The sequence below is a fragment of the Limanda limanda genome, chromosome 8 (assembly GCF_963576545.1).
Source record: "Limanda limanda chromosome 8, fLimLim1.1, whole genome shotgun sequence".
NCBI lineage: Eukaryota > Metazoa > Chordata > Actinopteri > Pleuronectiformes > Pleuronectidae > Limanda > Limanda limanda.
Window position 1 is genome coordinate 17,753,527 of NC_083643.1, and position 27,815 is coordinate 17,781,341.

General features: G+C 42.2%; 2 protein-coding genes across 2 annotated transcripts; one reads left to right on the forward strand and one right to left on the reverse strand.

Annotated features, from left to right (window-relative positions):
- The first annotated feature begins 3,118 nt into the window (after positions 1-3,118).
- On the forward strand, positions 3,119-16,920 carry LOC133009360 (potassium/sodium hyperpolarization-activated cyclic nucleotide-gated channel 1-like). The gene is made up of 8 exons (XM_061076841.1): positions 3,119-3,774; positions 7,992-8,415; positions 9,258-9,419; positions 10,335-10,553; positions 11,495-11,641; positions 12,711-12,951; positions 14,225-14,389; positions 15,401-16,920. The coding sequence occupies exons 1-8, from the start codon at positions 3,119-3,121 to the stop codon at positions 16,918-16,920; spliced, it is 3,534 nt and encodes a 1,177-aa protein (XP_060932824.1).
- A 2,443-nt stretch (positions 16,921-19,363) lies between these two features.
- LOC133009323 (pyruvate kinase PKM-like) lies at positions 19,364-26,804 on the reverse strand. Its single transcript, XM_061076798.1, has 11 exons — positions 26,791-26,804; positions 25,441-25,619; positions 25,228-25,319; positions 23,593-23,724; positions 23,297-23,483; positions 22,933-23,203; positions 22,698-22,848; positions 22,448-22,600; positions 20,942-21,108; positions 19,571-19,752; positions 19,364-19,470 (listed from the first exon to the last, which is right to left on the reverse strand). The coding sequence occupies exons 2-11, from the start codon at positions 25,589-25,591 to the stop codon at positions 19,364-19,366; spliced, it is 1,593 nt and encodes a 530-aa protein (XP_060932781.1). The 5' UTR covers positions 25,592-25,619; positions 26,791-26,804.
- Positions 26,805-27,815: the final 1,011 nt, after the last annotated feature.

A 27,815-nucleotide genomic window follows, 5' to 3' on the forward strand; every position in this document is an offset into this window, starting at 1 on the left:
TAAATAACCAGCACACAGATGCATACATTTTTTAAGGAAAGGTCATTTTACATACCCATGTGATGTCACCATTGATGGGAATAATATATATGACATGAATTAAACTGAAAGGTTTCTGTCGCATAGTGGCAGTCGTAGATTACGTAGGCTGTATATACAGTCTATGCAGACTGCAGTATTGTGGGTAATCTTGATCTCGGATATATGGCAACATTTATCATTGTGTCATAGGGAAATATTTTGGCAACAATACACAGCTAATTTATTCCTGTCAGGTGGCATTACTCCATATAAAATTGCTTTATGGATTAAATCAGTTCAACAAAGCTCTCATTGAGTCACACAGATGTATAATGCTTCCAGCTGTCAACAGCCTTACGTCAAATTCATTTTACCATGTTGCTCTGTGCCAGGAAAGTATTTCATTGCTTGTCTATAAGACTGGAAATGTCATCTTCAGGGTATAAAAATTAAACTGTGTGGACACATGTGGTTAGGATGGAAACAGGTAGACGCTCAGGTTGAAGCTCGAAGGTTGAAATCACAACGTAAGTAAAGGTTCAAAACATCTACATAAACAAGGACATAAATGAGCATGTGACTTCTCTTACCTGTTTAAACTTTAGATTCAAGCGCTGGTAATAGGATGCCAGGGTGTGAAATTGTTTTGTTTATTTTTGATATTTCAGACCTTGTCGTTGGTTGTTTTCAATGTTAATAGACTAAGTATCGCTGCTAAAAATATCACCTGGCTTATGTCTTGAAATCTGTTGTTTTAAAAGATATTTGGCAGCGAGTTAAGTGAACTACTGCAGCACGTTGACCTGTAAAGTGTTATTTTTATGATATCGTTTATCAGAATTTGGTCACATTTATTTTTCCCTATAAAACCCATATCTTTAATGCAATATAATCTCACTCTAAAAATGAATGCTTTAAAATACTCACCTTATATGACTTTTGAATAAACTAAACTAAAAACATTCATTATCATTATAAACTCAACAAAATATAAGTTTTCTTGTCTAAAGTTGACCTTAATACATAATTCATGGTGGCATAGCACAAACTTTTAACTTTGGGTCAGAGTCTAGGTTTTGCAGTTTTGCAGGAGTTTTTGCAAAAAACAGGATCACCTTAGCAATTCTGCAGGGGTTTTCACCTTACTCCATCTTTACTGTTCTATTTGAGTGAAGTATGACATCCCAGGTGAGTGTTAGTAATTTGCTTATAAGTTATATCTCTATCAATTTGATGAATCTTATTCCAATGCAGTACCTTCTGAGAGCTCATATAAACTACCTAGGGAAAACCTGTGGGGAAACCAAGTAACTGGATCTCAGATAGGACAAAAGTTGGGAATATTTAATGTTTAAAATTCTTTGTCTGTTAGCCTCTATATCACACCTTAAATAATTCAGGGGAAAAAACCATCTGAACAAAAGATGATTAATCTTCACAACTTTCTAAAGTTGTAGACATGTCCACTGGTTTAAACTAACGATTTAACAGAGCCTGAAAGGTAAGTTCATTCAAAAGTGTCAGTGTGAGCTCAGAAGTATGTGATCATGTGATGTCTATGTAGGATTCAAACCAGAAGAAAGTATTCGTCGTGTGAAAACCAAAAGTACAGACAGGATTTCTGTAATTGAAGAGTGAATATCCTGAAGGTCATTGGATGACCAGAGGACGAATAACCTTTGCCATGACAACCGTCTGGGAGATGAATATCATATTTTGGGTTTGAATGGAAGAATGGAAGTGTTATGAATTACAGATAAAATTATCTGCCAAAGTAATACCAAAAGTGCTCGCCTATGTTCAAATTCATTATTTTATTAAAGAGAAGTCAAAAGGTGTTTGAACACTGGATATATACTCTCTCTTGAAGAACTCCATTTCTTTGTAAAAGTATTTGTTCAACCTGTGCTATTTTGTTTTTATACGTTCTGTTGTTCGCCATATATCATATGATCACAGTCTTGAGTCGCATCAAATAAATAAATGAAAATTAATTAAATTAAAAAATTAAAAAGGAATTTGAGATAACGTCAAATTTTTCTAAAATCAAGTGCGTTTTCCTACTTTTCCTTTTTTGCAGTGTTGGCTACGTACTTTAAACTTTTTAACTGTTGCTTTTTTGGAAGTGATCAAACTGTCACAACAGTTTGAGAAAGGATGGACGAAAGACTTCAGCAGTTTATCAAAAGGAAAAGAGTTCAGAGATTACACCTACTGCCTTGATAGTACAATGTGTTATGAGTACAAGAACCAACAGCTGTATTGTGTATTCGTCCCTATAGATATATCTAAAATACCATTCACCATGTATGTGTCAGTGAAAGTTTGCAGACTCCCACAGAACTTCAGATTATAACACATCAGTATCTTATTCTCTACAAACACGTCAACCAACATGTTTGGACGATGATGCATCAAGAACAAACTCAGTGTCTCTCTAGTGAACCATCAACCCTTACATGCATGCATGGGTCTCATCCTTGAATCTTCCTCCTCCAGTGGATTGATTGGGCGGGCGGGGAGCGCATGCATGTGCCATCCTGGCTCCTATGGCAACCCGATAGATTAGCTCCCATCGATATTCACGTTATTGGGAGGCGGGAGGCTGATGGATCAGTGATGTCAGCGCCCTCTTTGAATGCCGTGGCCGGGCTGCGTGCATGTGTGTCATCACCTCACACTGACACAGAGCCGTGGTGGTAGTTTTTTGGGGGGAGGTGGGGATCATGCGTTGTCATTGAAAAGCTCAGCAGCAGCAGCAGCATCAGCATCAGCATCACTCTCCCACTCCGGCACGTCCGACGCTCAGCAGCATGCTGCATCCTGATGCGCTCTCGTCTGCACGCTGTGGGGGGGTTACCTGGATTTACACGCATTCCACCGCCCGTCCATGAGCGACGGGTTGAAGCGGCCACGTATTGTCGACGCATCCTCAATGTTTGAACCGGGGGGAGAGAGGCACGTCCCGAGTGCCACATAGGAGACGAGCTGTCCTGCGGATGCGCCGTCACTGCTCCTGCCTCCAGCGGCTCCCCAAGTCTGCGAGACCCATGATTCCTCCTCCTGTTTCCCCTTAAAGCGCTTCTGCTTCCCCACGATGGAACGGTTCCAGTCGTCCATGCGCAAACGGCTCTACAGTTTGCCGCAAAACATTGGGCAAAAACCCTTCGTGATTGACGAAGGAGACAGCGGCGACAAGGACACCTCGAGTAAAAGTATCCGGCTAAAACATTTGTCCTCTCCGTCTCCTGCCATCAGCTGCAGGAGCTTCGAGGAGGCCAGGAGCGAGGACCTGGAGAGGGACGTGGTCGTGAAGACCAACTTGAACGGGGACTGTCGCCTGTTCAGGGGCAGCATCTCCTCCATCACCGGGCGCCATCCTCCCGGGTCCGACCCGGCGGAGCAGCGGCGCCTCATCCCCGAGGCGGACGCCTGGGTCGGGGAGAGTTTCCCCGATGACAGCGGCCCCGGGGCCCAGCCGCGGGCAGCGGGGGGTCCGAGTGGCGCAGCCGGGCAAGGGTCCGCGTTCGAGCAGTCAACTTTCATCAAGTTGGAGGACGCCGAGCAAATCATACCCGAGGATGAGCGGCTGTACCAAGCCGGCTTCATGCACCGGCAGTTCGGGGCGATGCTCCAGCCGGGAGTCAACAAGTTCTCCCTGCGGATGTTGGGGAGCGAGAGGGCCGTGGAGCATGAGAGGGAGCGGGTCAAGTCTGCGGGCTTTTGGATAATCCACCCGTACAGTGATTTTAGGTAATTCATCTGCAAAGCAAACTTTCTTTTATTTCCAACTGTAAAAATAATGCTGCAGCGACCCTGTCACATTAGGCTCATCATGAAAAACAGGAAAACTCTTCATACAGCTTCTTTTTAATGACATAAGTTGGCACCGAATGTGATATGGTCATTATTAATTATACACCACAGAATAGAGCCACGCTAATTGTAATAGAGACATAATACAGCCACAACATCTGTCCACCAGAAGTGAGTTTTTCCAATTTGATCTCATGCAGTGATGATATTATGATGACAGCATACTCAGGAATGTGCAGAATAGGTGAATCAAAAGATTAAAGTCGAAACATCGAAAAATCGAAACATGTAAATGGCTTTATATATGACATTGATGATTTCTATAGCCTTCACTACACTTACACTGCACTGGCCATTCTCACAGGGAAGTTAAAGAACTCTCATGCAAAATCCCATTATTAGCACAATGACGTAATATACCAAACACGTGCAGGATATTGGTATTTAGTTGATCTTTTGTTTGGTCCAGAGAAATATGTGTGTGTTTCTTTCTTTCTTTACATGAATGGCTTTATCCTACCCAGCAATACTGTCATTGTTGGGGTCATTTCTACATTTCATTTCATGCTGCACACAAACAGCATTCTGATCATCACTGCCATCAAGGGATTTTCGTGACATTTAACCTTGAGGCTCGCTGTCATCATATTTTCACCGGCCAGTTGTACGCCGATGTGTGTCACTGCAGTTTTTTTCCACTCATCTGAATTACACTTTTTTTTTTTATCATTTAGCAAGGGCAATGGATTACAGAGAGTGCAGCAGGGGCTTGGAAATGGGGTAATCAAAATAGGGTAACATGACCATTCAAGATATTAGAAGCACACATCAGTGGAGATTATTACAGCACAATTAGTCTAATGGAGCAGAGATGGTGTGGACAGGGAGGGGACACACCGCCAAATGCTGCACACACACACACACACACACACACACACACACACACACACACACACACACACACACACACACACACACACACACACACAGAAAGACAGAAAGGGATTGAAATGAAAATGATGTTTTAGAGGAATCAGGGTTGCCCAGCTGTTATCTCTGTGTGTGAGGTACGAGGTCTCATAACTCCATGCTCGGTTCGGGTCCCACTCTGAGCAGGAGCAGGGGTTGCTGCGCCTGGTGTGGGCCCCTTAAGGTGAACAATTTCATCTGCAGGTCCCCTTTTAAGCTGCAGGTGTAAACATTTGCAACATTAAAGATTATTTGGGATTATTTTGGGGTTACGAGACACGGCTCATCCAGCCCTGCACACGACATGTGTACTCCTTGGTATCTGGAACAGTTGTGGGCTGACCACTGTTCATCAGCTCAGTGTTGTGTAACTGGTGCGTCTCCTTGGATCTTTTTTTGAAGCACAATCTCCCAGTTTATAGCATAAGTAACTGCTGTCTTTTCTGTGGCCACAGCAGCAGACATACTGAACTGGCACGTAAATATGGTTAATATGATTGCTGGTGGGACTGAGCCACAGTACAGGTGTGTGTTAAGCCACTGAGCCGCATGCAGGCTGTTGTGCTTCAGCTGAACTCTGGCAGCAAGAGATAAGTATCTCTAGTACAAATGTGATCCCTTTTCAGCTGTCCTGATTGATCTAAGCTTCTTTCACCATTTTAAGCCTTTTTGTGTTCACTTTGCTTGTAACGCCCGACTCTTTGTGCTCTCATGCTCTTTAACGGAGTTGCACTCTGACCCAAATAGTGCAAGATTCAACTCTGGACCCAGTAGAGGTCCAGAGTCCCCACAACTGTCGTTTTTTTTTTTTATGGTAACACCAGATTACACCAGCCAGTTGTCTGTCCTCTGTGGGCGGAATGCTGCGTGCACAGTCAGCTGATGAGCAAACAGGATGGTCTGCAGGGGGACATCAGTAATGCACTGTCCCCTACAGACCTTTTTTTTTTTTTTTGGTCCAGCTGTTCCTGGGTTCTGCAGCAGCGGTGTGACGTGTGCAGAGCAGTAATGCTAACTACTCAACATCTGGCTGATGGGAGCTGACTTCTGGAGATGACATGGATTCCCAGGAGATAACGGTGGATTTAGCCCGAGAGGGGAAGTGCAATTAGGACCAGTGTGTCACTGCAGAGACAACAGGCAGATGAGGAGGCAAATGCAAATGCTTTGTTTGGCAGAGAACAACAGAAAAGTGATTAGAACAAATGGCCACCCTGCCCTCGCTGCTTCCCTCGCTTTGTGATGTTCTCCTGTGAAGGTCTGGTTCAAGGACCTAGGTAGAACCATGATGAAATTGGGCTAGGGTTAGGGTTGTTAGTGGCCTCTTTCCTAGACCCTCGTTTGAGATCGGAAAAAGTCATACTTGCTTTAAAATTCTCTTCTCTTGAAGGTAATAAGTGTTCAGATCCCACAGGGTGGTCCCTGTATGCTGTCTCACAAGCTGGGAGAAGCATCAAGTGGTGTAGTGCAGCCCCCCCCTCAGGCAGTTTGTGCACGCCCTGTAGGTTTGTCAGGCTCCTGGTTGGATTGATCTGTGTTTAATTAGGTTTCTGAAATAGATCTGTCGTGCAATCACACGCATGCATGCTTTCTCAGCTCATGCACACATACACACTCACGATGGTAACTGAAACTCTCCATATCTAAGCTGGCGTTTGTGGGGCTGAGCTGTGCTTTCCTCGGCTGCATGTTTCCTCTTATGCTGTAAAGTGTAAACGTAAAATATTCCCTAATTCACTTACTGAAATGAGCTTGAAGCTAAATAAATGAATAGGACATATACTTGACAATGTTGTGTCAGATAACATGATGTGTCTACCTGGTATGATTCTATAATTTGATTTTTAGTACTTGATAGAGAGCATGATTCCAATATTTGAGGGAAATGTTCAGGTAAATACTTATTGCTGTTGGTTACTATGAAAGTGACTAAAATCAGCTTCCTTTCTTGTGTGATTCTAGATGAAATTGAAAACACTATCGCTGACACTTGAGGATTTAGTTAGTTATGAAAATCCATGTTTCCTCATGAGCAATTCAAATGAATTCCAATAACCCATTTTCCTCTCTATTCCTGTGGCCACAAGCCCAGTATTGAGCTGAATTAGCACAACACTGTTGCTTTCTTGCTTTGCTCATGTGTACACTCACGGTTTGGAACAATGTTTGTAAAGTTTCTGCTCTTTTGAACATTAATATCCTGGATTTTTAATTAGAGTATGAGACTGAAGCTTTACAGGGTTTCATTTTTATTTGAAATTACTAAACATAATTTGTTCCCTCTGCCAGGAGGGCTATGTTTTCACCTCTGTCTGGTTGTTTGTTGCTGGGTTTTAAATGTGTTTGTTTGTTTGTAAACAAGATTACAAAAAGACAAACATAATATGAACTAAGGAAGAATCCATAAAATGTTGCTTTGGATTCAGATAAAAAGGCAGATCCACACGTGTTTTATAACTTAACGTTGCCAGTTAGGGTGTTTTTTGGGGCATTTATATTATTTTCTTTGGGAGTAATGTATGAATTTTGTTGAAAAACAATCAGGCTCATGTATGAGGTGGATATCTATATCTAGATTAAATTGACTGAAATGTATTTTTATGGGGGTGGTGGTTTATTTTCAGCTACTGCTTTGGGAAAAGGGTAAAAGGTTTTACCATAATGAAATGTATTACAATTCTCTGATACTAAATATATACCCCGTTCATGGTTGGGTTTATTTTGAACCAATACAAATTGGCGTTCCCAATACAGAATTTCACACTGAAAGCATTTGAGAAGTAAAAAGTGCCTCAAATCAGCATAATTTCAGTTGTATCAACATTTTCCAGCACTTGTGAAAAATGTCCACAAAAACTTCAAAGCTAAATGATTTATAATTATAATGCTTCTTTTTCTTCTTCTTTTAGAAGCTGGACCAGAAAATGTTTGTCTCTTTAATTGATGATCAAAATAGCTGTTGATGGGGAGCGTTTATCTCTCCACACTTAGATCTCCTATAAAATCCTAAAACTGTCTGAAGGTCACTAATACATGCCGACATAAAATATTCAGCTCAGTTTTTCTGTCAAGCGTCCAAGAGTGAAGTTTATGATGATTTGTCTAAGGGACTGTACCTGGGTCTGAATGACTTTGTCCTGCTGTTATTTAGAAATGTGAGTTATATGTGTCCCTGTGGGTTTCAGGTTCTACTGGGATCTGACGATGCTGCTGCTGATGGTGGGAAACCTCATCATCATCCCTGTGGGCATCACCTTCTTCAAGGACGAGCACACGCCTCCCTGGATTGTCTTCAACGTGGTGTCGGACACCTTCTTCCTCATGGACCTAGTCCTCAACTTCCGCACGGGCATCGTGAAGGAGGACAACACGGAGATCATCCTGGACCCGCAGAAGATCAAAATCAAGTACCTGAAGAGTTGGTTCGTGGTGGACTTCATCTCCTCCATACCAGTGGACTATATCTTCCTCATTGTAGAAACGCGCATTGACTCTGAATTTTACAAGACGGCCCGGGCCCTGAGGATCGTCCGCTTCACCAAGATCCTCAGTCTGCTGCGGCTGCTGCGCCTCTCCAGGCTCATTCGCTACATCCACCAGTGGGAAGAGGTAGATCCTGCAGGGATGAGCTCGGAGCTTCATAGAAAACCTTGCACAAGCTGGTTATGTATTTGGGCATCTTCTGGATGCTCTGAAAATGGAGCTGTAGTAATTGGTCATCAGATATTAATAAGCAGCAAATGTTTTCCTCATTTTAGTCGTTATTTAAGAAAAAACTATTATATAATAGCATCTAATGAAAACCCTTTTGGTTTGAATTGATGTTTTTTTAAAAGATGTCACCTAAAAACACCCAAATGGCCTCTAGGAACTTATGACAGGCATTTTATTTCATGAAAGATTTTTGTTTCATAACTATAAAAAATAACAATAAGTTCCAGCATCTCTCTCAAACACTCAGCTAAACAGAGTGGCATTTCTAACACCAGCACAGGATTATTACATTTTCACTTTACGCATCAAGGGAAAACAAATGAAAATGCTTTTTCGTAAAAATACATGTGTCATTTCTCAAAACTACAGAGTTAATTTGTTGCATCTCCTCTGAGGTTCATGCGCAGTCTCACACAATCCACCTGCTTAATGACAGCCACTATACTCTCCGGGCATTATTTTATTATTATTAATCCAAGGGAGGCTGCTTTCGCCATAGAGCGTTAATGTTGCTTACAGAGAGTTACGCAACAGTGAAACAGCCTCTGGTCTATAGAAGATTAAGAACAGTGTGGTCCGGTATAGGACACATGTATTCATCAGCCCACACAGCACCTACTGTCCATTTCAAATCCTCTCATCGCATGAGAGAGAGTCGGAACTGTTTTGCAGATTTATTTACAAAGAAATGCGTGTCGTTGTTTCAGTTGCATTATTGCTGATAATCTGTGCCGCAGGTTTTCCATATGACCTACGATCTGGCCAGCGCCATGGTGCGTATCATGAACCTGATTGGTATGATGCTGCTGCTGTGTCACTGGGATGGCTGTCTACAGTTCCTGGTGCCCATGCTGCAGGACTTCCCCCATGACTGCTGGGTCACCAGAAACAAGATGGTGGTAAGTGGATTATTTATGAGTCGGACAGAAACCGTCCAAATTATGTTTCTATGAAAAACACTAAACACCTGTTTGGTTTCAGAGACCTCCTCACTGTGAGAGATGAGATCCCACACAAACACGCACAAAAGCTTTGGTTTTAGTTGTTGCAACATTTTCTGTATTTTTTTGTCTTTGCACTCATCACTTGTTGTAAGTGGGTGGATCTGATTAAGGTGATGTTGCATACTTCCATGGACCAATCAGATTTAAGTAACATCTAAATCAAAATCTGAAATCAATTGGTTGTTTGTAATCAAATCCCACCCACACAGTCCTGATGAGGCAGAGTTGTTCAAACTCTAAGTTTCATTGTTGCTTCTTTAGTTGTGTTATATATGTTATGTATATGAATGTTTTTATTTCATCAATAAGTCGAAATCAGTCAGCAACAGTTTTAAGAATTGATTTATCATTTGTCTTTTTCTTTTCAGAAAAAATCTGAAACATTACCTGGTTTGAGCTTCTGAAATGTCAGGATTAGAAAAATTCTTTGAGATTTATAATACTTAACTAAATATTTGGACTATTTTATCAATTCACCTTGGACTGTTTGAAATGTATTATCAATGAATAAGTCCTCAGATTATTGAATAATGAAAATAGTTAGTAACAGCCCTAATCATATATATTCATGTGTTTATAGAGAGTTATTAATTGTCATCTGAGCACAGGGTATTTTAGTAGGTTCACTGGTAACTGACCAAAAACCAGGACCAGTACAGTGATGCAAGTGCAAAAGTCTTCATTCATGATTTAAGGTGATTCGATTTTCTCAGTAAGTTGCTTCAAAGCCAACAAACCTTCAAAATTAGGTCCTCATCACCTGTTGATCTTAAAATGCTTTAAAACGTTTTCTCTCCTCGTACGTTACAGAATGACACGTGGGGTCAGCAATACTCCTACGCCCTGTTCAAGGCCATGAGTCACATGTTGTGCATCGGGTACGGCCTGTACCCCCCCATCGGCATGGCTGACGTGTGGCTCACCATCCTCAGTATGATCGTGGGGGCTACCTGCTTTGCTATGTTTGTGGGGCATGCGACTGCACTCATCCAGTCTCTGGACTCCTCCAGGAGGCAGTACCAAGAAAAGGTGGGGGGGATCTTTCCCTATATGTCACAGAAAACTAACTTTAAGTCCAAAGTAATTGAAATCAGTGGTGAAATACTACTTTATTCTTCTATTCCACTACATTTCAGAAGAAAATGTTATATATTGGCTCTATTTACTTTTTATATTAAGGTTTTATACTCAAATCATATAATCATTTTAAAGTGTTACATTTACAAGTGCCATTTTTATATATAATGAGTATTTTTACCTTTACTAATTTTAAGAACATTTAGCTGATAGTAATTTTCTTTTACTTAACTATAATTAAGGATGAATATTTAGTTCATGAAAAATTTTGAAATGCAATTGATGTGGTGATGTTGGTAAGTAGAAATTTAAAAAGCATTTTACCCAGGATAAGAAGGGTTTTTAACCCTGTGATTTTAAAAGTGACATTGATACACGGTAACCAATCATCTGTGCTACACTTAGGAGTGAAACGTTTCACAGAGAAAGTCACTGTTCAATGTTACAGCAGCTGTCGTGCAGGTTAAACACAGAAAATGGAGGCTGACGTTGGAGATAGCTAAATCCAGAAATTGAAAACCAAATGGAGAGCTTCAGCAGGATGTAGCATACATAGATTAACACTCAGGATCACTGCTACTCTGCTGGCAGAGCACACGGCTGAAGGACACAGTGGTTAATGTTATTAGCTGCAGCCTGCAGAGCACAACTGTATTTGTCAGATGGGGCAGAGGCACAACATTGCACTGTGGGCAGGTTTCACAGATGGCCTGACAGTTGACTGTTAACATAATGAGGCACATTATAGTCGACCTCTAAGCCAACGCATCAATCACTTTAATATATTCATTTTTGACATGGCTTCGCATTAGTACACATATGTCTCTTGAGGGTTTTCTCTTAAATAATGTTTTTTTCATTTTTTAATAATTGGGCCTGTGTTGTTGTTACAGTATAAACAGGTGGAGCAGTACATGTCCTTCCACAAGCTCCCGGCCGACATGCGCCAGAGGATCCATGACTACTATGAGCACCGTTATCAGGGCAAGATGTTTGATGAGGAGAGCATTCTGGAGGAGCTGAACGAGCCACTGCGACAGGTCGGAGTTCACACGATGATCGTTGTCCTTGTCATTGTCAAAACAGAAATACAACATGTGAAAACGTTACCTTTGTATAAGGGCTTTGGAAGCAGACACAATTAATTTTCTTCTGTGAACACCTACAGAACACCTGCTGTACAGTACATAAGAGTTTATTATCATTGATAAAGGCATGAATACTTATTTGTATTAATATTACAAAATCCCCTTTAATCTGCTAATAATCAGTTATAAATATTGGTTTAATGTTTATATTCTGCTTAAAAATGTTAAACAGTGGCGGTGAGTGTGAAACATTCATTAAAAAATGATTTTAACAATATTATAATAATAATAATAATTGCTGTTATTTTCTGCCTCTGAATGAACAATGTTTTTATATTTGTCAGTGGAAAGTATGTGAATTAGCGACGTGATAATTTTCCGCTCTAAATTGTTTACACTTAGTTACTGATGTAATCTAATGTGCCTCTCTTATCTTTGCACGATAACGTTTATAGTCATGTAATCTGATTAGTAATGACTGGAGATTGTATGAGGACAGAGAACCTCATTAACGGAGCACTAAGCCGCTAACCACCCTGCTTTTATTATGATTGAAACATACACACATCACTGCCGGCTCTGGTCATTTCTCTGCCGTAGGCAAGATTAGGATTTGTGTGTATTTTCTACTTTTCTCTCCCATTAATCATCCAACAACCTCTCAGGTTTATCTGGTTTCCCTGTTTGTGAAGCCGTTTATGAAATGGTTCAAACTAGTTCCTCCTTCTGCAGCTGCAACATGTGCTGATGATGCTTCAGGGTTGATTTTTAATGATGTCATGTGTCATTATATATCGTCAACTCAAAAATACATTGGAAGATTTTCACCAAACTTAATAGGAATATTAACTTTTGGTGTTGATGCATCAAATGTCAAAGTCAAGGTCAAACACATTTTCAGAAATATGTCCACAAAAAATATATGAGATAATGTCAGTTGGGCTCCCTGACAGTCTTTGTATGTAGTCACTGCCTTTTGCCTTTCCTAAAGTCTAAGACATTGTGAATGTGTTTCCTGTAGGAAATCATCAACTTTAACTGTCGTAAACTTGTGGCCTCCATGCCTCTGTTCGCCAACGCCGATCCAAACTTTGTCACCTCCATGCTCACCAAACTGCGCTTCGAGGTCTTCCAGCCAGCCGACTACATCATCAGAGAGGGAACCATCGGCAAGAAGATGTACTTCATCCAGCATGGTGTCGTGAGTGTCCTGACCAAGAACAGCATCGACATGAAGCTGTCTGATGGCTCTTATTTTGGAGGTAAGATCTTCACGTAACTTTCAGTGTTCAGTGTGTGCTAACATGTCCTGGAGCTGGCAGTGGGTCAGTCTGAATGTAAGTGAAGGAGTGGTGATAGTATTAGTTGTTTTGATTTATTTTGCTCAGGCACTCAGCAGATTAACTTTTCAGACAGCTGAAAAAAATTGTCCACATCATCTCCTTAAAAGGTCTCAGGACTAAAGAGGAGCAAAGCTTTGTTATCTTTGATTCAATCTGCGGGGTTTTCCCTTTCGTTAACATCGTAACAAAGCTGAAATCCACATTTCTTTATTTGCTATTGCCCTTGTTACATCATCTTAACCTGTCATTGTTTTGCATCCAGCAGCAAATAGCACAGGCTCAACAGTCCTTATGAAACCACATTTAAAATCAAATTTCTTTTAAAAAGAACCATTATTTATTTTCTAAGAAATAAAGGAAAATTGTTAAAGGACATCCTATCTCGCAATTCTAAAGAAAGTGGAAAAGCAAATCTTGGATCCATTCCTTGATCCAGACCACTACCAGAATGGAGTTGGTTCTTCTGTGGGTTATGCTCCACCTCTCCACAACATTTCGTGGAAATCGGTTGAGAGGTTTTTGCATAATCCTGCTAGTTAGCAAACAAACAAACAAACAAACAAACAAACAAACAAACAAACAAACAAACAGCTAAACTTACTTTACTTAAATTTGTAATCAAAAGACCCCAGCACAGAGATAAAAGTATTAACATTTTCACGCTTTGGCTCAAAAAACTAAAGACACACACACAGATGGTGAATGAGGATAAAAACTTTGTGTCTGAAACCAACGCATGGCAAATAAATATATCAGAAATCCTGTGTTGTCATGTTTGATAACTGGATTAAATCAATAAACAGGACATGACAGAGGGAGAGCAAGCCTGAGTGCGTGTCTATATCCTCAATATGTCTCCCCTGAAAAATATGTCTACTTTTTTTTTTTTTTTTTTAAATGGAGCATTATTTTATTTTTCTGATCTGGCACGAACGATGAGGTCAGGCCAAACTGTAAGCTGCAGAAATTGCATTAAGTGCTCCATCTGTGGGGTTCAGAGGCATCGCTCTTTTCATGTTTTATCGTCTCACATTAATGTTACTTTGCTTTTATGAATGGATCCCAAAAAGATGCATGAGTTCTGTTGCAATGTTATATTATTAATATTAATCTCTGACTTTTACTCAGCGGGAAGTCTTCGAAAGAAAACCGCATAAGTAATTTTGTTGTTTTTCTTCTTCCCTCCCGGCAGAGATCTGCCTGCTGACCCGAGGCAGGAGGACAGCCAGTGTGCGAGCAGATAACTACTGTCGTCTGTACTCGCTCTCGGTGGACAACTTCGACGAGGTGCTGGAGGAGTATCCCATGATGAGGAGAGCCTTCGAGACTGTGGCTGTCGACCGCCTGGACCGAATCGGTGAGTCCTTTGCCAAGAAATAAAACCAGTCCAATAATTCAAACCCAATTTCATGTTTTGCAGTTGATTATTATTTACTGTTATTTTGAGGAATTTGAGGGTTCCTGAGATTATTATTATCATTTGCTTTAGAAATAGATTAAATCTTGGATTATTGGATGGTTTTATATTGTTGGACCTTAAACATTTATTTAAAAAAATTTGTTAATTTCAGAGAGAGAAGTGGAATAAAAGGCTATTAACATTTGGGACAATTCTTCTAATATTGAATGATGTACTGTTACATGTATAGCGTGTTGGAATAAGTGGATTAATTCCCTCTGAATAATCCTGGAGTTGAGATAAAAGGTAGCATAAAATAGAAAAACTTCAGAACCTCAAATGTTTGCTTCAGTACAAACATTAAAAAGGCACTTAGTTACTCCTACTTTATTACTGTATTCTTCACATTACAATTTTTTTAATTTCAGTTCTACTTTTATTAGTACCAATTCAATTTGTTAAGTAGTGAGAGGAATTTTCTGATCGTGTTGTGGTCCTTTGCAACAATAAAAGCAATAGTAGCATTATCTATAAGGATAGTCTGTTTCTATCAGTTTTATTCTTGCAATATTGCAGTTCCTGTATAATGAGCTGTTTGCTCGGCCTGTGGTAAGGCTGGTTGCAGCCTTTCTTTGTGGAACTGTCAAATTGACCTGCAGGAGTTGAGCCACAGCAAGTAAAGACCAGCTGACCATCGATGCTGCACAAAGAGCTGTTCACCTGTTTATTTAAAGCTCATGGAGCTCAACTCAGTACACAGAACCACGACCTGGAGAATCAGTTGTCGGAAACGGGCTATTTTGTGATAGGCGACATCACTTACGTCTCAATACATTACTTTTTAACACATTAGGTTTCCCAATTGCACCAATGTTGATAAAATGAAAAGTTTCTCGAGATATGTGTTCCACAGACAGACCGATTTCTGGAGTTAGTGCTGCATTAACCTTATTTCTCTCCTCTCTACAGGTAAGAGGAACTCGGTTCTTCAGCATAAAGTCCAGCATCACCAAAGCTCTGGTACCCTAAACCTCCAAGAGAATGAGATCATCCAAAGAATAGTGCAACACGACCGTGACATGGCTATATGCACACAGCTGATTCAGACCAGCGATGCACAGAGCCTCAACCCTCTTCCTGCTTCCCCGTCACCCATCCCAGTCATCTGGGCCCCTCTGGTCCAGGCTCCGCTCCAGGCTGCTGCGACCACCACCCCTCTGGCTCTGGCCTTGGCCCAGCACTCGCATCTTCCTCCCATCCTCTTCCACCATCCCCTTGTCCCAGGCTCTGATTCTGTGAAGGACCCCAGCTGTTATACAAGGAGAGTCCATGTTGGAGCGAACACCTCCTGTGGGTCAGGGCACGGTTCACCCACCAGCTCCACCCTCAGGCCACAGCATATGTCCTCTGGGCCAGTGTCGCCCGGAATGATGTCCCAGCCCATCTTCACCAGCAGCCTGCAGCCCCTCACCCCTCTGCCCATGCACCAGCTCATGCCCCTGTCCCCACCCCATCCTCCCCACTCCGGCATTGCCTCTGTCTTCCCTATCAGCCAGGCCACCGTCTCCTACACCTGCTCCGCCCAGCTCCACCCCCAGCCCTTCCACGGTGCTATGACCACCCCACACTACCCTATAGCGTTCCTCCAGCAGGGGGCACCAGGGGGGCTAGGAGGGAGATTCCCAGCCCCCTCCGCCTCCTACATAAGCCCACTGATCTCCAGCTCAGTCGACCCCATTCTAAGCCACCTGCAGCAGACCTCTCACGCAGCACTGCAACAGATGAGGTCCAGTCATGACAGAGCAGGGAGGACACCCAGTGGTCTGAACCTCCCAACTTTCCCCTTCATCAACAGCACCCAGACCTCCAGTGGGTTTATGCAGCCAGCGTCTGCAGTCGGAGCCGGAGCCGCTGCCTCTCTGGCCCAGCACAGCCTGACAGGCCTCCAGTCTGTTTTCCTTCCCCAGGTTCTCCCCGAGCACTCAGCGCTCGCCTCCCTGGCCCAGTACGGCTCTGCAGAGGTGTCTCCCTGCTACACGCCTCCAGTCCAAAGTCCCAGGATACAAAGCCCTGTGAGAGGGAGGGCAGTTTACCCAAGTGAGCTCCCGAGCACCATGGGCTCTCACTGCCCTCTTACCCCTCAGACCTCATGGCCTGACAGGGTGGCTTGTACCCTCAAAGAGAGGGCAGAGTCCTCGGTGAATCTCTTTACCCAGGAAATAAAGACTATCTCAGGCTCTCACAGCTCTGTACACCAGGAAAGGCCCCCCTCAGAGGGAGCAGCGGGGGCGTCGAGCCCCTTCTCCTCCCCCATGGCCGTCAGCAAACCGTACAGTTCCATCCCTGGTCAGGCCACTCCTGTCAGTCGGACTCATTCAGCGTCTGATCATCAGAACCAGTCTGCTGGCGTTCACTCTCCCCACGTTAGATCTCCCGCTAAGATATTAGAGACCGAACACAAACAGTCCAAACTTCCCTCCAACTTGTGAGGTTCAGACACACCCTCCTTGTAATGCCTGAACACAAGGAGATCATCCCACTCCTGGCATTGTTTTAACCACTGCTTTGTCAAATTCTGACGTGGGAGGGTGTGTTATTCTAATCACTCTGACGATCAATGGTTTCCTTTTTAATCCGAGTGAATGGATCGTGGATAATGATGGACAATGACAATTTTTTTCTTTCAAATTATTGTTTCTTTGGATAAAAATAAATGAATTATAAATTATGGATATATATATATAGAGCACCTCATGAAAATATCAATTGTTCTATGTATTATATTATAACCTTACTCAAGTATTTGTTTAAAACCCCATTATCCAGGCAATTTTGTGTAACCTTTTAGTGACACCTGTTTAGTTGATATTTAATTACATCTGTCTCCAGTTATTATTGCCCTTTTTTATAATTGTGTATAATTTTTCCATTACTGAGCTTATGTGTGTGAATGTGAGGAGAGTCGGACAGTTCACTTTGCTTGTTTCAGAGATCAGCCATTGTAAACGTTTGATGACGGCACGTCTTCCATGATAGCGTTCCAGCAATATTGCACACCCGCATGGGTCACACAGGAATCAGATCCCGTTCAGAGACACTGAAGTAATGAATGTAATGTTTGTGTCAGGGAAGTGGAAGTAATTTGTAATGTGTTGAACATGAAGGCAATGATTGTTTTTATGTTTTTTGTTTTGTTTTTAATAATAACTAGTTTCAGAGACAACGCACACATATCCATTTTGTCCCTTCACAGCTGCAACGTCACATGGCGAGTCGCACAACTCATGCCAACTCATTTCAGTCCGACACCAACTTTGGTACAGAGCGAACTCCTGAGCCAAGGTTGGTGTGCCACTAGCATAGTATGCAATAATGTGTGTTTCTGCTAAAGGTACTGTGAACTGAAGCACTTGGCGACGGGCGAGATGCAGATTTTTTTGTTCGAGCGGATACAAATGAGGGAATCAAGCAATTGTGGATAATCAAACATCCCGAAACCAGCAACGCACTAAGATGGATGTGAATGTTTCTTGCACCAGTCAAAGGGCTAAATGCAGTTACTTGGGCAAATGGTTAATATGAAAACCCTCCTGGGTCATATTGCTGAATATTTACCTCTATCATTGTTAATGGTTTGATTGTAAAATCGGTCTTCTGTCCTTGAACAGTTGCTGCTTTGAGATGCTATGCTGAATCAATAAGACATGTATCACTTACTGTTTTGTTTTAGTTTTTTTTACTATTGAATCCTTCTACTTGTTAATATGTTCATGTGTTTCAATGATGCTTCCATCTCTGGACCCTCGGCCGGTGATGAACTGTTAAAGCAGCAAGGCGCCAGTCACCAGGAGGATCCTGTCCGATGGTTTTATCTGCCTGGTGACTGACCCAGAGGTTTGCTGTGACTCTGACTCCCCCCTGAGGGAGGAGAGATGCTATCAGTCACTAGCCCGTCACTGCCAGTCAGCTCCAGCGATCCCTCATTACTATTCTCTCCCAACCAGCACCAAAACAGCACCTGCCGAGGGGAATCGGCTCGGAGTGAGGAACTGTCAGTCATTCATCTTTGAAATATTTATTTCTCATGTCGCTGCCTTTTAACCAACAAATCTGATGATTCCATTACCTGTGTATGTTTGACAAAACATTTTTAGCTACCGAATTCAATGCAATAAAATCACATATGGTCAAAGATGCTCGTCCAAACTGTTGATTTATTTTACCAAAGTGTGCAGGCATCGGGGAGGATCTGATGAAACCCGGGTGAACCTTCAGACTTTAAGCCGGATAATAAATTGAGAACTTCATGGTGTTGTTTTTTACAAGCATTTAAAATAGGCAGGATTATAATTTGTCATATATTTGTCATGTCAATAAAAAAGAAAATGATTTACTGTGTTCATGCTGGATTAGTGTATAAAGATGGATATTCAACTCAGCACTACTGAAAGGTTTGATTAAAATCTTTATTTTATACTTCCAGGTTCAAAACAGACACATACTATTCATACATAGGATAAATAGTGGACAGACCTGATGTTCCCTGTCCAGTAATAACCGTTTTACCGGATTAGCTTGCTTGAAGGCTGTGTTATCATATGATTCTGATTGTCTTATTTTGTATAGATTTGTTTTAGTGAGTTTGTTGAAAAGTTGCATATTTTTAATCATGACTTGAAAGCCACTCTGGGATTAAAAGTGGTGAAACACGACAAATCGAGTTCAGACTCAGCAGCTGGATTGCGACAATGAACTACACGTGTGACAGGAATCATGGAGTTACAATCTGTGAACGACACCATTCCAAGGAGAGGCCCTGGCTTTAACTTTCTATCACGGAGACCGACAGACAAGAAAAATCCAACATTGGGGTGGGGGACCGTTTACAGGAGAGGGGGGGGGGGAGCGGTTACTAATGTCCTTGGGTGAAGCTTAAGGCACCAGCACAACTCTCATGGTGTTGGTGTAACCGGAGCCTGGGCGCCAGCCGGTCACGACAAGGGCCACATCACCAGACTTGAAGAATTTGCGGTGTTTGCCTTCAGATGGAGAAAAAAAAAGAAGATTAACAAAATCCTCTCCTCCAAACAAAATAAAATAAATGAAGCGGTTGAATCAACGAAACACATAAACACTCACCAACTTCCAGGGCAAAGTTCACACGCAGGTCAACGTCCTCGGCCCAGACGTCGTTGGCGGGCTTGGTGTAGAGCACCGGGTAGACGCCGCGGTACAGGTGAGCCTGGCGGGCGGTCTGGCCAGAGCGGGTCACGGCGATGATGGGGGCACGGGGCCTGTACCTTGCCAGCATGTGAGCCGACCTGCAGGAACCAGGAACACGTTATAACAGAGATGTAGAATAAACATTTTTTAACTCCAACACTGGTCTGGATGAGAGCCAATGGAAGCAAGCTGCACAGGTACTTACTCTTACATTCACAGAGCAACATTATTATTAATTTTTCATGTTTGTATCCAACTGTTGAAAGATCACTGTCCTATGAGAGTTACATTCAATAGCTAGTCTGTTAGCTGTAGCCTTGCAGGTAGTGCTAATGGGGGTTTTTGAGCTGCCTGCTGCTGCAAAAAACACTATTGCTGCTTTCAGACCTGCACTGAACTCCGATATTCTCCTGAATTTACCAAGTGAGGCTGTAAGTGAGAACAAAATTACTCCAGACTCTTCTAGCATTTTTCCCTGCAAGATCCCAAATAAAACATTTAAGTGTGCCCATGTGAAATATAGGTGCCATGTAGAAGAAACAAATGAAAATGTCAACTTGGAAAGATTTGAGAACCTTTGTGATAACAACCAACAGGGACACTTATGTGCCGTAGAATTGATCTGCGGCAGAATTCACAAGTCACGTCCTGCTTCCTGTATGTTGTACCCGGCACCACCCCTCGCCTGAATGTTCTGGATTTTTTCCTGTTGTTGTGAGCACATCTAACCCCGGAGATCTCCTGCTACATTCTTCATAAGTGAAATGCAAAGTCTACTAAATGTCCAGACCCAAATGTTTGGACATTTTCCAGAGTTCATGTAGGAAAATGGCTTATTGAAGTGGTGAGAGTGAGCAGAAAGATGCTATAGAGCTCCACATAGTTGAGAGATAAAACATCAGAGACGCCTTTCACATCCAGGCAGTCATGTGATACAGCAACATTCCCTCTATCTTTGATTATGACATTGTCTTGACACAAGCCACTCAGCTGACAGTGGTATGTCTCTTGCACCATGTGTTGTGAGGATGAGCTCCGACATGGAAAGGAATGAACAGGGAGCTAAAATTAACTTCTATAATGTCAGGGTTCACATCTCAAAAGGTCACAGTGGAGCAAAGGTTGTACGGTAAAGGCTGAAACACTTCTCATATGAGCTGTGGGCTTGTGTTACTGAGAGAGTGGAGTCAGAGGGATAAAGCACCAGTTTCTTTGCTCTTAGTGGGCGCCGTGGAGGATATCATGACTCACAGCTATATAGAGATTTACTGGAGGTGCACTTCATACCTGCCAGACTTGGTGAGCACAATGATGGCACTGGCGCAGCACTTGAAGGAAGCCTCAACAGTGCCGATGGCGACGGACTCTGTGGGGTCACGGGTCAGATGAGAGGTGCGACGCAGCTCCTCGAACATCTGTCTGTGGAACATGGCGGCCTCGGCCTCACGGGCAATCTGAACAGGTCGAAAAAAAACGATTACAGAAAAGTCGGGCTGCAGTCGCACAGAGAGTTGTAACTGCAGGAGTTAGTTTGTATTTGAAAAAGGACAAAACAAAGGGCTGTTATGTTAAGTTCAGAGGTCGTCATACCTGATAGCACAATGAGACATGAAGCTAAATATCAGCAGCGGCCACGATGTCCAGGGACTGTTGGCTTGCACTGCGGGTCCTCAGACACATGCTAACTGAGCGACATGATAACACGGTTAACACACAAGGCAAGACATGAGTGGGTGTTTGGTAGCAGATGGAGGGAGGGGTGCAGCAGAGATACACAAAGCAAAAATAAACAACAACAATAACAACAGCACCAACAAGTTGTTAGTGAAACCCAAGCTGATGTGTTCAAATTGTGGAAAACATGCAACTCATGTCTCAAAGAACATTGCTGCCATTCTTAATCTCACAGTCTATAGTGAATTTCATCTGGGTTACTTGTTTATTAGTGATGAAATTGATAATCACTGAACTGAGGATGCATTATTATAATACGGATATAATGAATATAAGAGTGAAATCTTATTTCCGAAGCAACAGGCAGCTTAGTTTTTACAAAACAGAGTATTTGCATATGAGACCCTTGTATTGTTTTCATTAAACATTGCAATCTCTATGAAACAGATTCTGCATGTGAATATGCACAGTCTGTAGGCGTGGGAGAATATTTTTTGGCTGGAAGTCTTCTGGTTTATAGTTTGACCAGAAGTGTTATAGCAGGCTTTGGTTGCCCGCATTTAAACAGTGTGGACAGCAAAAGAGGAAAACCCACTGACTGAAATGTATAAGTTGGAATGGTTATTTTTTTAATTATCTCCATTTATGTGCAGATAAAATGTTAATGGAATTCGCCAAATGTCATATGGACCTAAAACATCTACTAAAAGTGTTTATGTTTTGTATGGAGACTTGGACTTAATATCTGCTGTCACTGGACCCCCCAAAATATTGCTGTTGCCCCTGACAGTACTTTTGTAGTATAGCCGATGAGCTCCGAGATTGAGAAAGTAGCTGTTTGACAGACATCTCTCTAGACTCAGATGTTTGAGTTTCCCAAGAGCACACAAATGCACCATGCGCTACAATGTCGGGTTTGGGTGCTTTTACTCTGAAAATACAGGCTCCCTGACACTTATAGATTTGAGAGAATAAAGCTGCTGCATGTGTATCATTCACATTCAATTTTCACATCAAACTGTCTATAACATCCCAAACACTTGAATAGTCGTTGACATCTTCACATACAATAAACATGCCATTGTACTGAGGGAAGCAAATCAGAACATGTGCCTGTACCTTGTGCTGTGTAAGCACGGCCTCCAGGGGGTAGTCTCCCTTGGCGGTCTCACCGCTCAGCATGATGCAGTCATTGCCATCCAGGACGGCATTGGCGACATCACTGGCCTCAGCGCGAGTGGGGCGTGGTTTCTTGGTCATGCTCTCCAGCATCTGTTAGAGAAAGCATTAGATATCATATATGTCAGTATGCATACTTTGGTAGACTCATTAAAAAAGACTGCCTCCCTGATGGTTCGGTTTCACTGACCTGTGTGGCACAGACGATTGGCTTGCCCATCCTGTTGCACTTGCCAGTCATCATCTTCTGGGCGATGAAGACCTTCTCGGTTGGGATTTCAATTCCCAAGTCTCCGCGGGCAACCATGATGCCATCGCTGGCCTCCAGGATCTCATCAAATCTATTGAACAAAAAGACAAGTTAGCTCATAAACAGTTACTGTGTCTTAAAGATGCAGATGTGTTCAGATTTGACTGTGACTCACCTGCGCACGCCCTCGTGGTTCTCCAGCTTGCTGATGATCTTGATGTCCTTGCCCTTCTCGCCCAGCACTTTCCTGACAGCATGAACGTCAGCAGCCTTACGGATGAAGGAGGCGAAGACCATGTCAACACCCTGCTCCACACCGAACTGCAGATCCTCAATGTCCTTCTCAGACACAGCGGGGAGATCCACAGCAGCTCCGGGCAGGTTGACGCCCTTCTTGCTGCCCAGGATACCACCATTCTCAATCTCACACATGAGGAAGTCGTTGCCTTAGGACACACACAACATAAAGAAACTTAATTTCCACAGTTAAGCTTAAAGAACTTCCACAGTGGCTGTCAGGTGTCTATTTGTGTACTTACCGACTTCTTTGACCTTCAGGGAAATCAGACCATCGTCAATGTAGATGTGGAATCCAGTCTGCACAACCTTGGTGATGTTCTTGTAGTCGAGCCACAGAACTTTCTCATCGCAGTTGTCCATGTACTTGTCGTCGAGGGTGAGCTTGATGGTCTGACCCTTCTTCAGCTCGACCTCAGCGGTGCCACTCTAAACAAGCCGAGGGGACACTTTGTCAGTTGTCTGCAGGAAAACCTTGTATACTTTTATTTGTGCGATAAATCCATCTCTGAGTTTTGGTAACTTGGTAAAGACTCACTCCCTTGATAAGTCCGGTCCTGATTTCTGGTCCCTTGGTGTCCAGAGCGATGGCCAGGGGTCTGTAGTCAACAGATCCTGCAACGAAGCTCTCGGCTGCCTCGCGAGCATTCTTGATGGTCTCAGCGTGGTACTGCATGATGTGGGGAGACATTGAAAAACAATGAAAAAACATTATTGAGTTGTCATATCTAATTATTACAAAGATGCTATGATGTTTTCATTTAGGTGTCAAACTATTTAGTACATTGGGTTTGTACAACAGCAGGTGGAGATGTCATGCAGGCGAGTCACATAACTGTATGTAGTCGGCCTTGAGTGACAACTGCAACACATTTTTAGAACGTGACATTGTGATGTTACATTGTACAAAAATAACTGCACACAAACTAAAACATATTAAATACTTTCGAAAGTATGTGAGCTATAACCTTAACAACACAATGTCACAACAAATTAAATCTAACCCCTTATTTCCTCCTACATGTGACAGACATGCCCAGCTGCTACGTGTCTACAGTCATGAACGACGAGTCTCAGGGCCATATTTTATTCTCATAAATATCAGGACTTTGAAAAGATCTATTCTAAAGAAAGAGCCACAGGGGCTCGGAAGAAGTATCTTTAGTGGAAGAGGAAATGTTTGGTAGCGGTCGTATGTAGGCTTACTCTTGGTTACATCTGCATAATATTCTAAGAGGTTTCATAGTTTTTCTGGAAACAGTTGGACTGGATCCAGGAAGTGGAACTCGACAAACACAGGTTCTCCTCATTTCTGGATATTTTCTTAAATTGTTTCTCTGTTATACAGCTTTTATTCTCGAGATCTCCGATTTCTATATTTCCACATGGCCCTAAAACTCGGTCATGGATGGATCTAGTAATGACATGTACCAATACAGAATAACATTGTCTAATAGGAACACTGTGTTCAGTTAGTAATAAATGTGACCCCTTGTCATGCCTCCTGCTTGTACTGTTGCTGCACGCCTTGCACTCAGAAATGACCTATTTATAGCTGCACTGACAACAGACACACCAATGAGACAGAGGTCAAATTTCCATAACGAACATATGCCCACGTTCTTGTGATTTTCTGGAGAAGTTTTAGTATTTTTTGATGCTCAAACCACAACTTAATGCAAAAAAAATGATTCATCAATTCTGAGCTCTCCTGCTGCTGCACAGCCACAAACAAATCAACACACTTAACCTTTAAAGTTCAACGTATGTGTTGGGGCTACAGCCAATGAAAGACGAGAGAAGCTGCCTCATCTGCTCAGGTGACAGTAAAAAGGTGAAAAGGTTTGACTTTTAATGGTGAGGGGTCAGTAGTGGAGGATTGGCTGAGATCCAGTTGGCTCGCTGGATCGAGCTTCAACTCTGAGCCAGCACCGAAGGGGCTAATACAAGCCCTCGGATCACATTACAGTTTGCAAATCACTGCAGTAATGTCACGCAGCTGTAAAGGGTAAAGTCACGCTGAAGCTCTCGAAGAGGGCAAAGACTCCGTCTGCAATCATACTCTTGGGCACCTTAGATGTGATGTCATGGCTCTGACATTTCTTTGACATTTGGGGGTTGATCACCTGATGTTCACTAATGGGGGATAAGATGTTTCAGAGCAAAGACTCACCTCATGTGTGCCATGGGAGAAGTTCATTCTTGCGATGTTCATCCCAGATTTGATCATTTCCTTGGACATTTCCACAGATCGGGTGGCAGGTCCTACATGGAGACACATGGATCAGTGTGACAATCGTGGGGGTTGTGTGGATATTTTAAACATAAATACGTGTACTTTAATCATTGCTTGAGATGTGCTCTGAGTAATAAAACCATATCTGACCGATTGTGCAGATGATGCCAGTGTTGCGAGACACGGCAGGTTCAGAGTCGATGTCGAGCAGACACATGTGCTCTATGAAGGTATCCGCCATGGCAGCGTGCAGCTGCTGGGTGTGGATGATAGAAGATCCTGTATCCTTTGACTTCAACATGACTGGTTCTGAATCTGCAGGAAAAGACCTGAGGAGACGCAAAGGGAAACAAGAGACGTGATTGATTAGCTCCCAAAATACCTGTGACATTTCCTCCAAGTTGAATTAAAGATTTGTTCATGGGTCACAGACATAAAACATTTCAAGTCAACACATTGCTAGTGTTGACAGGAGAGCTTCACTTAAACCAAGAGGTTGTGATAGAAGCTACATATAAGCAAGAAATGGTCCAAAACATGTTGTGGGAACTAAATCAGAAAGCATGACGCAGGACAGAATAAGAATTTGAATGGAAAAGTAAACACTCATAATAAGGTGTGACATCTGTATAGATAAATCTAAAGTGTACCCGTGAGTAGCGGCTGTGCGGGCCGAGCGGAGAGAGCCTCTGCACAAAGCAACAACAACAGTATGTCCCTGCCTGACTGCACTCTCCCACATTCCAGCAGGAGTGTAGTGTATGTGCAGCCGAAGAAGAGGTGACTCCGGACTGAGACTAACGCTGCTACACACACACACAAAGAATAACTGCCTGTAGCATGCTCATTGTAAAATAACATGGTCATCTGAGAGTTTTACTGACTGCTAGTACATCACCAGAAAATACAAAACAAAATACAATCCATGGTAATTAAATTACATAAGTTAAATATATATAAGCATATATAGATATATAGATACAATTATAGCTACAAACTGCAGTTAAATACAACACAATTAGCAGACCTGAGACATTTAAATAAGGTTCATTATAGCAGAAGATATAGCTGTATAGTTTTCTGTATAAGCTGTTCCAAAAAAATTTCCCCCAGTGGCATATATAAAGTTTAAATTTGTATTGAATGATATATATAACATACATGACAACTTACAGACAGTTAAAAGACCCATGTATGTAGTTATGAATAATTTATTTTTCAAAAAGTCATCATAAGGGCAGTGGAAGATAATTCCTCTAGAGTAAATCCCCATGTAAAAAGAAATATTAGTAATATTAAGTACATTAAGTTCATAATTTGATTAAGAAGTAAAAGTTTCTTCGGTTTAATAATATAAACAATAAGAATATACTGTTAGTGTATTGTCAGATTATTATGAGTCTCTAAAGACAAATACACAAACACACACAAACACTGTGTTACTCACCTACTGAGTGAACTTCGCAGGGACCAATGCTCCGCTGGTTCTGCTGCAGCCACCGCTTTTTATGGACCCCCGCCAGCCGGAACTACTTTCCTGTGTCACCAACATGCGGTGACACAGGATATAGTGCGTGGCGTTTAAGGTAATGCATGCAGTTAAATATACAGAAGCTGCCTGGAGACCTCCGTGTTAAAGTCTGAAACAAAATCTTACAGACGAGGAAGTGGAGGAATGTGGGGAAGGATACAGCGCAGGTACAAGTGGTGTTCGCACTTTCACAGATCTATCCGACCATGAGCCGCCTTAAATATATGCGCACCTGATACTGACAGGTTCATACTGAGTTACAAGACTAAAAAATCTGACCTCGAATTTATAAAAAACGTCTGCTATTTTCTCACTTAATGATTGATCCTTCTTAATTATACAATTTACACATTAGCTGTTTCGAAGATGTGTTTCTTTACTTAAAATATAAAAAAAGTTGTTTACCATTTCTTTTGTGTTTTTATGCATGTGGTCTGTACTTTTATTCTTTTTTATCACTGTAAATCCCATCAAATGACCTCAGTGAATAACAATTCACATTAGAGTCGAATCTGTTCCTTCCCATTACACAATTTACACATGACCAGCGTTATAATTTGTGTTTCTAATTTCATGTCGTACATTAAATTACAATAAGTGCATTCAGCCATTAGGGTACAAACCAAACTACAAAGTACTGTAGGTAAGTGCCATATAAGTGCTACTAAATCACTACTTTTTATTTATTCTTATTTTTATTTAATTTAGTTTGCGGCGGAAGATGTGCAGACTTTCTGCTGTCCTGATGTCATTGTGGAGCTCGTTCCCCCATTTAGGAGCCAGGACAGCAAACTGTAGTGATTCTGAGTGTTTCGCTCCCAGTGAGGGAGCTGCAAGCCGATTGGCTGATGCAGAGCGGAGTGGACGGACTGGGGTGTTTGACCATGTCCTGGATGTAGACTGGACCCGATCCGTTCGCAGCACAGTACGCAGGTACTACTGATGTTTTGAAACGGATGCGGGAAGCCACTGCTAACCAGTGAAGAGAGCGGCG